General features: G+C 41.1%; 4 protein-coding genes across 5 annotated transcripts; 3 read left to right on the top strand and 1 right to left on the bottom strand.

Moving 5' to 3' along the window:
- Nucleotides 1-332: 332 nt before the first annotated feature.
- LOC108119258 (venom allergen-1) lies at nt 333-1,356 on the top strand. The gene is made up of 3 exons (XM_043210222.2): nt 333-507; nt 557-948; nt 1,005-1,356. Exons 1-3 carry the CDS (start codon nt 397-399, stop codon nt 1,327-1,329), a joined length of 828 nt encoding a protein of 275 aa, XP_043066157.2. The 5' UTR covers nt 333-396; the 3' UTR covers nt 1,330-1,356.
- Nucleotides 1,357-4,005: 2,649 nt separating this feature from the next.
- Nucleotides 4,006-5,087, top strand: LOC108119232 (antigen 5 like allergen Cul n 1). 2 transcript variants are annotated; one of them, XM_017232321.3, is made up of 3 exons: nt 4,006-4,165; nt 4,224-4,675; nt 4,757-5,087. In XM_017232321.3, exons 1-3 carry the CDS (start codon nt 4,031-4,033, stop codon nt 5,043-5,045), a joined length of 876 nt encoding a protein of 291 aa, XP_017087810.2. In that variant the 5' UTR covers nt 4,006-4,030; the 3' UTR covers nt 5,046-5,087. The 2 variants fall into 2 exon arrangements, with proteins under 2 accessions (XP_017087810.2, XP_017087809.2); XM_017232320.3 differs by having other exon boundaries at nt 4,736-5,087.
- A 5,411-nt stretch (nt 5,088-10,498) lies between these two features.
- Or49b (Odorant receptor 49b) lies at nt 10,499-11,884 on the bottom strand. Its single transcript, XM_017232327.2, has 4 exons — nt 11,452-11,884; nt 10,941-11,323; nt 10,666-10,875; nt 10,499-10,600 (listed from the first exon to the last, which is right to left on the bottom strand). The coding sequence occupies exons 1-4, from the start codon at nt 11,882-11,884 to the stop codon at nt 10,499-10,501; spliced, it is 1,128 nt and encodes a 375-aa protein (XP_017087816.2).
- Nucleotides 11,885-12,722: 838 nt separating this feature from the next.
- Nucleotides 12,723-14,517, top strand: Cyp9h1 (Cytochrome P450 9h1). Its single transcript, XM_017232316.2, has 2 exons — nt 12,723-13,472; nt 13,618-14,517. The coding sequence occupies exons 1-2, from the start codon at nt 12,759-12,761 to the stop codon at nt 14,458-14,460; spliced, it is 1,557 nt and encodes a 518-aa protein (XP_017087805.2). The 5' UTR covers nt 12,723-12,758; the 3' UTR covers nt 14,461-14,517.
- Nucleotides 14,518-15,446: the final 929 nt, after the last annotated feature.

Here is a 15,446-nt window from a genome sequence, read left to right as displayed (position 1 = left end):
CCGCCCAAGGATGTGTAGGATGGGTTCGCGAATAATCTTTCATACACAGAAAAGATAATTAAGTCCTTTCCTTACAGTCAGTGTCGTGGGTATTTCACTCAACTAGTCCAGGACCTCTTCTAATACGTATTGCTGTGCTAGCTACCCGCGGAAAGATAGCCAATGGACTGATCTACCGGGAGAGCATTAATCCGACCTGTCGTACCCGGGACTGTGTTCCCCCTAAGACCATGTCAATACCAATGCCTTCCAATTAGGCCAGCTTTATTGAATTAGTCACGTTGCCGTTGCCGAGAATGAACCAAGCAGCTAAGATAGATTTTAAAATACATTTCCATATTGATTGCCATACCTATTGCCACGCTGGCTGGCCAAGATAATAAAAATCCGAAAATAATGAAAACAATACTAGTATTCCTCAGTTTATTGGCCTTCTCGTGGGGGAGTCTCTGTCGACAGGATCTGTGTCCTGAAAAATCTGTTCATGTTGGTTGCTTTACATCAAAGGTAGGTGCTTACCATCATGAGGTCCATAACTGACGATCCTCTCTTGCAGACAATGAGCCCTAAATGCGGCAAGGGTGCCCATGTCATCAATGTGAACGGTGGCCTGAAGCTCAAGATCCTGGATATGATCAACATCCTGCGCAATTACGTGTCCAGCGGGGTGGGAAACTTCTCAATCGCCGCCCGGATGCCCGCCATGAAGTGGGACAACAATTTGCAGCGCATGGCCAACGCTCAGATCCGCCGATGCGACCACAAGACTCCGTTCTGCGCCAACACCAAGAAGTACCACTATGTAGCCACCATCGAGATCAGGGGTACTATGCGAAGACGCGGCAATCTGGCCAAGGTGGTGTTGGAACGGATGCTTCCGGACTTGTTCAATGATCTCCTGGGCTGCAAAATGGATGAGACTCACCACTTCAAACCAATGATAGAGGGGTGGGTATTTCTGACTAGGAAGTGGAATTCCGGATACCTTTTCCTTTTACTCCTAGCCGCTGTAATGGACACTTTATACCACTGATCGAGGACTATGGATCGAAAATGGGCTGTGCCGTTCGCGTCAAGGCGCTGGCAGACGATCCCAAAAGGGTGTCCCTCGACCTGCTGTGCCACTTCTCTCGGGCCAATGTGAATGGGACACCTCACTACGAGGTGGGCACCGTAGCTACGGAAAAGTGCCGGACCGGAACCCACCCGATATACCAGTTCCTATGCAGCCCCGACGAGGAGATTGATGCCAACAAGTTGGTGGAGAAGGCCGTAATGCCAGACATACCAGACGCCATTAGTGCCAATGACACAGAAACTCGTAAATAAAGTTCATGCTCAGTTGGTGTAACCAAATATTTTTCTATGAAAAAGTCGATCTGTTTATTTGTCCACTTTTGAGACTCGATTCTCTCTTCTTCCATTAAAACATCTACATATATAAATATATAAAAGAAAGTCGTGTTAGCTACACCACTAACATATATAACTCAAGAACGGCAGAACAGATTTTGGTGAAAATTGGTTGGGAGGTAGCTTAGAGCCAGAAGACGGAGATAAGATACATAAGATGCCAACGTAATCCTAAATCCTAACGTAACGTAAGGTAAACGTAAAGGTAATGATTTTGGATTATACGATTCCATTGAGAACAAAGTTCTTTTGAAATTTGATTTTGTGAGATATCATTGTCACTTTTTTAGAAGAATGTACATATATGTTTTTATACCCTTGCAGAGGGTATTATAATTTTCTCCGAGACATCTCCGACCCTATAAAGTATATATATTCCTTATCAGGATCACCTCCTGAGTTGATATGAGCATGTCCGTCTGTCCGTCTGTCTGTCCGTTTCTACGCGAACTAGTCTCTCAGTTTTGAAGCTATCGTCTTGAAACTTTGCACACACCCTTCTTTCCTTTGCACGCAGTATATAAGTCGGAACGGCCCGGATCGGCCGACTATATTCTATAGCTGCCATATAACTGATTGATCGGAAATGGTATAACTTTGGTGTTTTTAGAGTTAGAGAATTTGACAAAAAATTCAAATTTGACACGAGAGCTATTTTTGGTAAATTATTACGACATGCCAAATTTCATAAGGATCGGCCGGCTATATCTTATAGCTGCCATATAACTGAACGATCGGAAATGACCTAACTTTCGTGTTTTTGAAAGATAGAAAACGTAATACAGATTCTATTATTGGCCAATTGATCCGACCTACCAAATTTCATTAGGATCGGTCGACTATATCCTATAGCTGCCATATAACTGAACGATCGGAAATGGTACTTGGTAGAAATATCAACTTTCGTATTTTTGAAGATAGAAGTTTGCGACTTTTTTTAGATTTTGTATTTTAGTAAATTGGTTTTATTATAATGTAGTCGTAAGGATCGACCAACTATATCCGATATTTGCGATATATATCCGGTTTTAACTGCAAGGGTATATAAACTTCGGCTCCGCCCGAAGTTAGCTTTCCTTTCTTGTTTAAGATGTAGAAGCTTACAAATCATCAGCATTCAACAACGTCCTAATATAATCAAATATAAATTCTGATTCAACACAATCTTCCCCCCTAGGTTATCTTTAATGCTCGATTTCCTGTCGTCATGATTAAATTAAAGAATTTTGCGCAGCTTTACTGAATCATCTCTCAGTTTGCTTCTTTGAGTCCGATTGTTCACGTCTTTGCGGTTAAAAGTTCTTCCAACAATGTCATATCCAAGATATAATTATACTTTACTCTACGAATTATGGACTACACCTAAGCCTATAGAGATGCACATGCCTGTTTTTGAAAAACATTATAAATTCCATTATTTACCTTTGGTTCTGGTTGCTAAATTATTGATATACATTTGTATTAGATATATTTGTTTTAATCTTTTATGCAGATGTGAAGAAAAGGATGATGAAGGTAAGGATATAATAATATTTATTAAATATTAGTTGAATTAATATTCGAATTTATTCAAATTAAAAAAAAATAAATAGAAAAAATGTCTTGTAGGGAAAAATAATCATTTTTATTTCCGAAAAATAATAATGTCTTGAGCTTCTCAAGCACAGATATTAAAAAAAAACTATTTTTGTGTCTGATCTCTTATAGATTTATGAATAATTATTTTATTGTGCCTTAATTTAATTTTTATTTCAGCACCCGAGGTGGTGACTGTACGCAATCCGCATCCACCCGGCATCTATCCGCCCATCCCAATGCCGCCGATCCCAAAGCGTCCTCCAACTACGACAGCTTCTCCGGCACAGACGAATGGGTATGATCTTTACCAGAAATAATCGCAGAAATTCTTACAACCTTGATGTTTTCTTTTCAGTAATGTAACCGTTCAAATGCCAATGCCTCATCTCTCAAAAGACCAGCGTCAACCACCGCCCCAACAAATCCATGGTGGTGGGGAATCCATGGCTACGAGAAACAGTCCGCCTAAAATCCCAACTTCGGGAAATAAACCAAAAACGAGAGTTTAGAGATCCAAGATTCTTGGTGCTTTTCTTAAATTAAATCCATTGATTGCCTAGATGCCTAGAGAGCTAGACTATGTTTTCTCTATTAGTTTTTGATTACTATGGAATTTTTTAGGTGGTACATTCGTTTTCATTGAGTCTTACCGCATATAGACAACAAATATTATAAGTTGACCCCTTTTTCATGCTAGTTCTTGGCATCGATCGCCGCCCGCCATGCCCGGCTCACCCCACTACGAAGTGGGGAAGGTAGCTATGGAAAAATGCCCACCGGGACCCATCCGATATACCAGTTCCTATGCAGCCCCGACGAGGAGATTGATGCCAACAAGTTGGTGGAGAAGGCCGTAATGCCAGACATTCCAGACGCCATTAGTTCCACTGACACAGGAACTCGTAAATAAAGTTCATTGTTAGTTGATGTAACCAATTGGTTGGCCAAGACGATAGCTACTCTTGGGTGATAATTGATTTTCCGGAATGCGAAACTCTATAAGAGGCAGTTTGGGGGCTCTGGAGCCGATATCGCCGAGATGTTGGACACCATGTGGCCGCCGTTGTTGCTGCTGATGATGGGACTGGTGGTGGGACAGCTCCGGGCCTTCGACTACTGTGATCCGACCTTGTGTCCCGGTCCAGAGAAGCATATAGCTTGTAATAATTTTGGTGTAAGGCTGGCAAATAATCTGCCCAAAGGACTTTCCATTTTCACTGACATCTTTCCAGGAGCTGGCAAGCACTTGCAGTCCGGACGCCCATGTGGTGCGCATTACGACAGCCCGCCGCATCATGATCCTGAACGAGTTGAACGAGTACCGGGATCGTATTGCCCGGGGAGATCTGATGGGTTTCAGTTCCGCCACGCGGATGGCCACTCTACAGTGGGACCCCGAGCTGGCCAGCTTCGCGGAGCTGAATGTGAAACGTTGCGCTTTGGTGAATGATCACTGTAGGAACAGTGAACAGTTCCGGAACGTGGCCCAGGTGGTGGCCGAGGGTGGGTGGCAGGGAGCAGCAAGCACTCCGGACACAGTGGCCAACCATCCAGATCCGCATACCACCGAGGAGGAGTACCACACCGAGGACGAGGTGATCAAGGCCACGCTGGAGCAGATGTTTGCCGAATACAAGGAGTGCAGCATGCGGGATATAATCGCCTTCAGCCCTCCCAGCAGCAGGTAGGTGCACGTCCGGGGAGTCCCGGATCCTAAAACATTGCCATTTATATTTCTAACCAGAATTCTTCACTTGCGGATCAGCAAGTGCATTGCCTACTTCACACAGCTTGTCCGGGACAGCACCACCCACGTCGGCTGCGGCATCCTCCGGCAGACGAAGAACACCACCAACGAGTCCGGCCAGTGGGTGCCCAGTGTACACCAATACATGACCTGTAACTTTGTGCGGTCGGATGATGTGAATGCTCCGGTCTACCAGAGCGGCGACCGTCCAGCCTCCGACTGCCGCACCGGCCGGAATCCGGTCTTCCTGAACCTCTGCTCCATTAACGAGATCTACGACACCTCCAGTTTGCCTGGATTCCTATAAAATCGAAAAATCAGATAAATAAATGAAGAATTGAAATTAAAAGGGATGTCTTCTTTAATTTTTCCAGGGGTACCCCCATGAAAATGTGAGTTTTTCAAATTTCTCCATTTTTGTTGCTTCCGATGTGCATAGCTCTGGCAATTTATATCCGATCATAAAACAAAGTACCATTTTATAATCAGCGAACTCAGAACCGCTTTTCCTCATTTAAAATATGGCTTAAATATCGTTTTGAAATTTTTCGAATTTTTTCCAGGGGTACCCCCATGAAAATGTGGGTTTTTCAAATTTCTCCTGTTTTGTTGCTTCCGATGTGCATAGCTCTGGCAATTTATATCCGATCATGAAACAAAGTACCATTTTATAATCAGCGAACTCAGAACCGCTTTTCCTCATTTAAAATATGGCTTAAATGTCGTTTTGAAATTTTTCGAATTTTTTCCAGGGAAATGTGGGTGATGAAAATGTGGGTTTTTAAAATTTCTCCTGTTTTGTTGCTTCCGATGTGCATAGCTCTGGCAATTTATATCCGATCATAAAACAAAGTACCATTTTATAATCAGCGAACTCAGAACCGCTTTTCCTCATTTAAAATATGGCTTAAATATCGTTTTGAAATTTTTCGAATTTTTTCCAGGGGTACCCCCATGAAAATGTGGGTTTTTCAAATTTCTCCTGTTTTGTTGCTTCCGATGTGCATAGCTCTGGCAATTTATATCCGATCATGAAACAAAGTACCATTTTATAATCAGCGAACTCAGAACCGCTTTTCCTCATTTAAAATATGGCTTAAATGTCGTTTTGAAATTTTTCGAATTTTTTCCAGGGAAATGTGGGTGATGAAAATGTGGGTTTTTAAAATTTCTCCTGTTTTGTTGCTTCCGATGTGCATAGCTCTGGCAATTTATATCCGATCATAAAACAAAGTACCATTTTATAATCAGCGAACTCAGAACCGCTTTTCCTCATTTAAAATATGGCTTAAATATCGTTTTGAAATTTTTCGAATTTTTTCCAGGGGTACCCCCATGAAAATGTGGGTTTTTCAAATTTCTCCTGTTTTGTTGCTTCCGATGTGCATAGCTCTGGCAATTTATATCCGATCATGAAACAAAGTACCATTTTATAATCAGCGAACTCAGTACCGCTTTTCCTCATTTAAAATATGGCTTAAATACCATTTTGAAATTTTTCGAATTTTTTCCAGGGGTACCCCCATGAAAATGTGGGTTTTTAAAATTTCTCCTGTTTTGTTGCTTCCGATGTGCATAGCTCTGGCAATTTATATCCGATCATAAAACAAAGTACCATTTTATAATCAGCGAACTCAGTACCGCTTTTCCTCATTTAAAATATGGCTTAAATATCGTTTTGAAATTTTTAGAATTTTTTCCAGGGGTACCCCCATGAAAATGTGGCTTTTTCAAATTTCTCGGTTTTTGATCTTTCCGATGTGCATAGCTCTGGCAATTTATATCCGATCATAAAACAAAGTACCATTTTATAATCAGCGAACTCAGAACCGCTTTTCCTCATTTAAAATATGGCTTAAATATCGTTTTGAAATTTTTCGAATTTTTTCCAGGGGTACCCCCATGAAAATGTGGGTTTTTCAAATTTCTCCTGTTTTGTTGCTTCCGATGTGCATAGCTCTGGCAATTTATATCCGATCATGAAACAAAGTACCATTTTATAATCAGCGAACTCAGAACCGCTTTTCCTCATTTAAAATATGGCTTAAATATCGTTTTGAAATTTTTCGAATTTTTTCCAGGGGTACCCCCATGAAAATGTGGGTTTTTAAAATTTCTCCTGTTTTGTTGCTTCCGATGTGCATAGCTCTGGCAATTTATATCCGATCATAAAACAAAGTACCATTTTATAATCAGCGAACTCAGAACCGCTTTTCCTCATTTAAAATATGGCTTAAATATCGTTTTGAAATTTTTCGAATTTTTTCCAGGGGTACCCCCATGAAAATGTGGGTTTTTCAAATTTCTCCTGTTTTGTTGCTTCCGATGTGCATAGCTCTGGCAATTTATATCCGATCATGAAACAAAGTACCATTTTATAATCAGCGAACTCAGTACCGCTTTTCCTCATTTAAAATATGGCTTAAATACCATTTTGAAATTTTTCGAATTTTTTCCAGGGGTACCCCCATGAAAATGTGGGTTTTTAAAATTTCTCCTGTTTTGTTGCTTCCGATGTGCATAGCTCTGGCAATTTATATCCGATCATAAAACAAAGTACCATTTTATAATCAGCGAACTCAGTACCGCTTTTCCTCATTTAAAATATGGCTTAAATATCGTTTTGAAATTTTTAGAATTTTTTCCAGGGGTACCCCCATGAAAATGTGGCTTTTTCAAATTTCTCGGTTTTTGATCTTTCCGATGTGCATAGCTCTGGCAATTTATATCCGATCATAAAACAAAGTACCATTTTATAATCAGCGAACTCAGAACCGCTTTTCCTCATTTAAAATATGGCTTAAATATCGTTTTGAAATTTTTCGAATTTTTTCCAGGGGTACTCCCATGAAAATGTGGCTTTTTCAAATTTCTCGGTTTTTGATCTTTCCGATGTGCATAGCTCTGGCAATTATTATCCGATCATAAAACAAAGTACCATTTTATAATCAGCGAACTTAGTACCGATTTTCCTCATTTAAAATATGGCTTAAATATCGTTTTGAAATTTTTCGAATTTTTTCCAGGGGTACCCCCATGAAAATGTGGGTTTTTATACCCTTGCAGAGGGTATTATAATTTTGGTCAAAAGTGTGCAACGCAGTGAAGGAGACATCTCAGACCCTATAAAGTATATATATTCTTGATCAGGATCACCTCCTGAGTTGATATGAGCATGTCCGTCTGTCCGTCTGTCTGTCCGTCTGTCTGTTTCTACGCAAACTAGTCTCTCAGTTTTAAAGCTATCGTCTTGAAACTTTGCACACATCCTTCTATCCTTTGCACGCAGTATATAAGTCGGAACGGCCCGGATCGGACGACTATATCCTATAGCTGCCATATAACTGATTGATCGGAAATGGTATAACTTTGGTGTTTTTAGAGTTAGAGAGTTCAAATTTGACATGAGAGCTATTTTTGGCAAAACATTACGACATTCCAAATTTCATAAGGATCGGCCGACTATATTCTATAGCTGCCATATAACTGATTGATCGGAAATGACCCAACTTTCGTGTTTTTGAAGATAGAAAGCTGGAACTTGGTACAGATTATATATTTGGTCAGTTGATCCGACCTACCAAATTTCATTAGGATCGGCCGACTATATCCTATAGCTGCCATATAACTGAACGATCGGAAATGGTATTTGGTAGAAATATCAACTTTCGTATTTTTGAAGATAGAAGTTTGGGACTTTTTTTAGATTTTGTATTGTAATAAATTGGAATATATATTCCTATTCCCATAAGGATCGGCCAACTATATCCGATGTTTGCGATATATATCCGGTTTTAACTGCAAGGGTATATCAACTTCGGCTCCGCCCGAAGTTAGTTTTGCTTTCTTGTTCAAATTTTTGTTGCTTCCGAAAGCTCTGGCAATTCTCATCCGATCGGGAAATCGGATCATATTAAGTTATTTTTTTATATTATTTTATTTATTTAAAAATAAAATATTTAATTATTTATTTCTTATTTTACAACAATTGTCAAACTTTCCTATAATCTAAAATTATCAGATAATCAAAATATAGTTGTATCCGCTGAATCATATTTAAGATTAAATGAAAACTGTTAGAATAAAAGAAATTGTGCCACTTGGCAATTGCATTATGGAAATAACAAAATCACTGACCTGAACTTGGTTTAACTTTCTCGATTTGCAACCTGGTATCTTTTATTCAATTTAGTTTGTCTTGCAACAAAGAATCAAAGTTGCCCCAGTTGAATCACACTTTAATTCCATCGCCATTATTATAATGAACCTGATTCGTGCCTCACCTACTCGTGGCATCTCCTGGCAGCAAGGCAGCTGGGCAAATTGAAATGTGTTCTCCCCGCTACTTTTTGGCACCTGCCAGCTGGGGGAACTGCATCCTGTATCCTGGCTGCAGTCGGACTCCTGCTGCCATCGGAGTCCTGGATCCTGCAGCTTCGCTGTGTTCGCTGTTTTCGCACCTTGGCTGGCGACTGCCAGTCAAAGTCAGCGGACGCAAAAAGTTCGTTGACAACTTTGGCAAACAAATTTTTTTATCGCGCACTTGCCACACCTTTTCGTTTATTTTTTATACCCTTGCAGAGGGTATTATAATTTTGTCCAAAAGTGTGCAACGCAGTGAAGGAGACATCTCCGACCCTATAAAGTATATATATTCTTGATCAGGATCACCTCCTGAGTTGATATGAGCATGTCCGTCTGTCCGTCTGTCCGTCTGTCCGTCTGTCCGTCTGTCTGTCCGTCTGTCTGTCCGTCTGTCTGTCTGTTTCTACGCGAACTAGTCTCTCAGTTTTGAAGCTATCGTCTTGAAACTTTGCACACACCCTTCTTTCCTTTGCACGCAGTATATAAGTCGGAACGGCCCGGATCGGCCGACTATATCCTATAGCTGCCATATAACGGATTGATCGGAAATGGTATAACTTTGGTGTTTTTAGAGTTAGAGAGTTCAAATTTTACAGGAAAGCTATTTTTGGCAAAACATTACGACATGCCAAATTTCATAAGGATCGGCCGACTATATCTTATAGCTGCCATATAACTGAACGATCGAAAATGACCCAACTTTCGTGTTTTTGAAGATAGAAAGCTGAAACTTAATACAGATTATATTTTTGGCCAGTTGATCCATCCTACCGAATTTCAATAGGATCGGCCGACTATATCCTATAGCTGCCATATAACTGAACGATCGGAAATGACCCAACTTTCGTGTTTTTGAAGATAGAAGTTTGGGACATTTTTTTTAGATTTTTTATTTTAGTTAATTGGTTTTATTATGATGTAATCATAAGGATCGGCCAACTATATCCGATGTTTGCGATATATATCCGGTTTTAGCTGCAAGGGTATATCAACTTCGGCTCCGCCCGAAGTTAGCTTTCCTTTCTTGTTTTTTATTTGATTTCATTTTTATTCAATTTTTTTGTTGTTGTTTTTTTTTACTTTTGTGTTTTACCTGGTTGACGGTAAAAAATGGCAAACGCAGCGTGAAATACGCAGCAACCGCAAATGGCGCGCAACCAGAAAAAAATGAAGGTAAAAACACCTACGAATACGAATATTTCCAGCAATTTTGGTTAAATGCAAAGAACCAAAAAAATAAAGGCGATTGTTTTCCCATTTTTTTAAATATAATTTATTCAATCGTGAAATGTGCTCGGTTGTGTTAGAAGTTTGCCATCGTGAGAGCTTTTGCATATGCAGAGTGGAGCTAAGTAATAAAATATAAAAGTATTTAAAATTTTAGCATCTGGCCACTCAGCCGTAAACACGTTTAAGGACCGTAAAAAATGTATAGGTGGTGTTCAGTAAATTCTGAAAGAGTTCCAGGGTAATGGGTCGGATGTTGCCAAGACGGATCTGAAATTTAATAAGATTCATTGGATGTCGATGCACGCTTAAGCCCTTCATGTATAACCCCTCACCGATGCCGGTCGCTGGGCCCTCATCATCATAAACAGGATATTCTTCCTTATTGGAACCGCAAAGGTGAACCACTCTGTTTCATAGGCTGCTGCGGCCACCGCCAGGTTTTGTTCCCTCAGCTCGTTGGCGTACCAGTAGAGGGCCAGGATCTGAGCCAATATCATGTTGATGTACATGCAGACAATTATTACCTGGCTGGTGCCGTTCACCTGCAGAGGCATAGAGTCCTGCAGTGGTCGCTAGGATGCAACAAAAAGGATTGCCGCGTACTCACGATAATTAGCATAAAGAGAAGGGCACACAGTAGTGCCGAAAAGGCCAAAAGCTCAAAGAGAAACATCATTGTGGTCAGGGCATTGATTTGGGCCATGTAGTCGATGATGCTTTGTTGGTAGCGAATGCAGTCAACAATCTCGGCCGCCAGCTTCCGGGTATCGCACTCTCCGGCCGGATACAGTACGGCCACACGTCGGAGGCGATGCTGCAATGCCTTGCAGCGCACAATTCCGAACATGATGAGGGCCACCACCAGGCTGGTGTACGGAATGTACATGCAACAGCCCATCGGCGTGATGAGCATCTGAAAGACATACCATAGCTGGTAGTACGGAGTCGCGTATTCGTTTAGGCCAGGAATGCGACTGCCAAACGGAAGGACTGTGGAAGCATTAAAGGTGGAAGTTTATTGTTTTAAAGACTATTTTTGTATGAATCATATGCAGCGCGGTGGCGTATACGTAATATTCATTACTCATACGCAGTGTGGACAAACTTGAATAACTTACCCCTCTCCGTCGAAGCCAAAGGGTACAGGCCAAAGCCTAAGCAAGTCAGTAAGCCAAAAAATAGATTCCCTCTGGCCATCATCTGTCCAACTCTATTGACTTCAGTTAGCTCTTCGTCAATATAGCCATCATTGAAACTCAACAGTTCATAATAGGCTTTGGTAAGATTCGATATAAGGGCCACATATCTGTCATGATCCATGAGCAAGAGATAGGCTCGCAGGACTGTGTTTATCCACAAAACCAACATATAGGAGTTACGAATAATGCCAATCAGGCCTTCCGTGGTGCTGATCATATACATAACCTGTGTGATAATGTGGAAAGAGGCCAAGATGAGGCAGATATAACGCCGCACATTCTTGTCATAGAGCAGGCCCCAGAATCGCAGGATCCTAATGTTCATGTAGATTAACTGGATGTCCTCGAACATGGCTTATATCTTTGCTCAGGACTTTGATTGAGTTCTGAGTTGCAGAAGGAAGGTAATAAGCTTTTATAGGGCTTACAAATCGAGTGCTCTTTTAAAAGGTTTATTAGCTTAAGTCTCAAATATAGTTTCCAAGTTTGGATATTTTCTTCTAGAACTACCAGTATCAGCTTACTGATTCTATCAAAAATGAATCTAAAAATGGTTCAAAAATGTCTATTAATGTTTTAATAATATAAACCCCATTTTAGAGTATCAACTTCAAGACTATATTTTATAATTAACTTGCCACACAGGCACACGCCTGGCACCGACTCCCAGCTGCAGTCATTTAGATGCATTTTCCGGCCCGAAAAATTGCTGATGAGTTTGCAATATTTGTGCCTTTGAAATCGTTGAATTTATTTGCTGCATTTCATTGGCCACATATTGATTTCTTTTTGAATTATGATTGAGAGTGGGTGGGGTGGACTGGTGTAAGCTTATGGCACTTCAATTTATTTTTCATTAAATAAATTAGGAAGCTAGAATGAATTGCAATCGAGGCCAATTTGCCTAATGTGTTTTACTGATAAATTCCAATGCAATTTTTTATATTAACTGTGGATAACGATAGGATAATTGCCATATGGTATCTAAAAGATAAGTAAGTATCGATTTATGGTTTTAATATGATTAGTAGAACCTTTTGAAAATTGTTCTTATCTATAGATGATTAAATAGAAAACCAAATGATATCAAAGAGAGCTTTATTTCAAAGCTTTTTATTGTGATTTTCTATAGCTTCCATAGCTTTCTCCGATCAACATTTTAGTATAATTTTAGCTCTCGTATCGTGCGGTCCAATTAATAAAAAGTTCTGTACTCATATGACATCATGGATCAGTGGATGGTGGCTTTAGCTTTGTTTATTTTACTTCTCGGTTTGTTCTACAAGTGGTCGGTCTCCAAATACAATGTATTTCTGGAAAGGGGCGTGCCTTTTGAGAAACCCAAACCTTTATTGGGAAATATTCCCATCAAGGGCATGATGGGTCGCCTGGCTGTTCTGAAAGAAATGATCAACTTGCATATGCGCCACAAGGGATGTCCAGTTTATGGGATTTATGCCCTCCGAGATGCCATGTTCTTTATTCGAGATCCCGAACTTATCAAGCTGATTGGCATTACAAAGTTCGATCACTTTGTCAACCACAATGCCATGCACAACAACATGCAGGAGTCGATTCTGGGGAAGAGTCTGATATCATTGAGGGACGGGAGCTGGCGGGAAATGCGAAATATTCTGTCACCCGCCTTTACGGGCAGCAAGATCCGGGTCATGTACGACCTCATCCACGACTGCAGCAAGGAGGGCGTGCTGTACATCAAGGACCAGTTGAACCAGCAGGCAACCATCGACCTGGAAATGAAGGATTACTTTATGCGATTAGCCAACGATGTGATTGCCACTGTCGCCTTCGGACTCAATGTCAACTCGTTCAGGCGGAAAGATAGCGAGTTCTTCCAAATCGGACAATCTCTGTCCAATCGGACAGCCTGGGAGATGGTCAAGGCCATTCTCTACACCCTGATGCCCAGGCTAATGAAGGTGAGAACCAGTTGACTTACCTATAACCTTGATTTTGTCGCAGATTCATAGGAGAAATGGATGAGCGAGCCCAAAACAAGCCCATTTCTACCCGATCCTTGAGCGCAACACCTTTTATAGAATTTCATTCCTTGTTTTATTTCAGCTACTTCGAGTTGAGGTAATGGACAGCAAGAACATTGAATACTTTACCAGTTTGGTGAAAGTGGCCATGAAGTATCGGCAGGAGCACAATGTTGTCCGTCCGGATATGATTCATCTCCTGATGGAAGCCAAACAACAGAGGCACGACCAGCTGCAGGATCTGAGCAAGGACTCGCGCGACTATGTGGAATTCACAGACGAGGATTTGCTGGCCCAGTGTTTGCTCTTTTTTTTCGCCGGATTTGAGATTATATCCTCGTCGTTAACTTTCCTGACCTACGAACTTTGCCGGAATCCAGCTGTGCAGCAAAGGCTTTACGAGGAAATCCTGACAGAGCATCAGGACTTGATGGGTGAGCCTCTGACCTATGACCGCCTGATGAAGATGGAGTACATGGACATGGTGGTATTGGAGGGTCTGAGGAAGTGGCCACCGGCTATTGCCACCGATCGTCAATGCAGCGAGGATATTGATTTGTTCAGTAAAAGTGGAGAAAAATTATTCTCCGCCCGGAAAGGTGATAACCTGCAAATACCCACCTTTTCCATCCATCACGATCCGGAGAACTTTCCGGATCCAGAGTCTTTTGATCCGGAAAGATTCAACGAGGAACGTCGCTCGGAAATAAAGCCCTGCACCTTTCTGCCCTTCGGCCTGGGTCCTCGAAACTGCATTGGGAATCGCATGGCTCTCATGGAGATCAAGTCGATAGTTTACCAATTGCTGCTGAACTTTGAGATTTTGGCAGCTGAAAAGACATCCTCGGACCTGCTGGAGGACATCAAGGGTCATGGTCTCAAGCCCAAGGATGGCTTCTGGCTGAAGCTGAAGCCGCGTTCATAAACAAAGGCGAACCCTTCAAGCCTGCAACTTAGCTTATTAATCAAATGCATTTTTCCATTAAAAACTGCAGTCTCTCATTAATCAATCGAAGTGGGGTGTGATTGGGGGCTTTGGTGGGGATTTATTTAATTAATTTTCCAGAAGCCAAGTTGAAGAAGCAAGAATGCACCGCAAATGGCTTAAACTTAAACGAGAGTAATTGGTAAAAAATATAGTCAAGAAATTGTTGTGCTGTTGACAGGCGCGGCCCCCCAATATAAAGTATACGGCAGAAAATCGCGTTGTCCGGTTCACTTGAGAGCACCCGGAGTGCCACGAACCCATAGACCGGAGTCCGGAGTACGGACAGCCAGATTCCGGACAGTGGAGCAGCTGAGCTGAGCCAAAAAGTTTTTGACATTCTCGTTATTTATGTGCTTTGGGGGGCTATTTGGTATTTAGGCAAAAAGTTTTTTGGCCCGTCTAAGCAGTTAATACGATATTGATTTATTCGCCAGTCAACAGCTGTGAGATAATAAATATTATGCAGCTTTCAAATACATATTTGGAATCTTTTGTGACTTGTCCTCCTCCTGTCCGTTTCTCCGGTGGGGAAACTTTTTTGTTTTTGATTCCCAGAGATTTGATTTATAAAGCGGCCAGCGATTAAGCTTTGATCCTTCTTAAAGTTTGTTTTTGTCAACAAAAAAGTACAGAAATCCTTAGGAAAAGTTTACCAGCTTGATAATTATTTTTCCTGCAAATGACATTTAAGACGTTTGTCCTGGAAAATTGCTAGAATTTCCATCTCCATTACAGACAGAGTCTGGCTGGCAACAAATTGCTGTGGTTTTCGGGACATAGAACGCTTGACCATAAGTCCGGCCCATTTGCATAATTATTCATTGCGCCGCATTATGAGCATAAATAAAAGCATGCTTCACTGCACACAACACACCATACACCATACACCGCACACACAGCAAAAAGCAACAAAAACAAAGCAA

The sequence above is a fragment of the Drosophila bipectinata genome, chromosome 2R (assembly GCF_030179905.1).
Source record: "Drosophila bipectinata strain 14024-0381.07 chromosome 2R, DbipHiC1v2, whole genome shotgun sequence".
Classification (NCBI taxonomy): domain Eukaryota; kingdom Metazoa; phylum Arthropoda; class Insecta; order Diptera; family Drosophilidae; genus Drosophila; species Drosophila bipectinata.
Note: the sequence above shows the minus strand (reverse complement) of the source record. Positions and strands in the feature narration are given on the sequence as shown.

Excerpts from the sequence above, each read along its gene's own strand:
- Or49b (XM_017232327.2), bottom strand. The coding sequence starts at position 11,884 with ATGTTCGAGGACATCCAGTTAATCTACATGAACATTAGGATCCTGCGA. Across the intron at positions 11,324-11,451 it reads TTTGGCTTCGACGGAGAGGG|TCCTTCCGTTTGGCAGTCGC; the intron begins GTAAGTTATTCA and ends ATGCTTCCACAG. Across the intron at positions 10,601-10,665 it reads GGGCCCAGCGACCGGCATCG|ATCCGTCTTGGCAACATCCG; the intron begins GTGAGGGGTTAT and ends ATTAAATTTCAG.
- LOC108119232 (XM_017232320.3), top strand. The coding sequence starts at position 4,031 with ATGTTGGACACCATGTGGCCGCCGTTGTTGCTGCTGATGATGGGACTG. Across the intron at positions 4,166-4,223 it reads TAGCTTGTAATAATTTTGGT|GAGCTGGCAAGCACTTGCAG; the intron begins GTAAGGCTGGCA and ends ACATCTTTCCAG. Across the intron at positions 4,676-4,735 it reads TTCAGCCCTCCCAGCAGCAG|AATTCTTCACTTGCGGATCA; the intron begins GTAGGTGCACGT and ends ATTTCTAACCAG.
- Cyp9h1 (XM_017232316.2), top strand. The coding sequence starts at position 12,759 with ATGGATCAGTGGATGGTGGCTTTAGCTTTGTTTATTTTACTTCTCGGT. Across the intron at positions 13,473-13,617 it reads TGATGCCCAGGCTAATGAAG|CTACTTCGAGTTGAGGTAAT; the intron begins GTGAGAACCAGT and ends GTTTTATTTCAG.
- LOC108119258 (XM_043210222.2), top strand. The coding sequence starts at position 397 with ATGAAAACAATACTAGTATTCCTCAGTTTATTGGCCTTCTCGTGGGGG. Across the intron at positions 508-556 it reads TTGGTTGCTTTACATCAAAG|ACAATGAGCCCTAAATGCGG; the intron begins GTAGGTGCTTAC and ends CCTCTCTTGCAG. Across the intron at positions 949-1,004 it reads TTCAAACCAATGATAGAGGG|CCGCTGTAATGGACACTTTA; the intron begins GTGGGTATTTCT and ends TTTTACTCCTAG.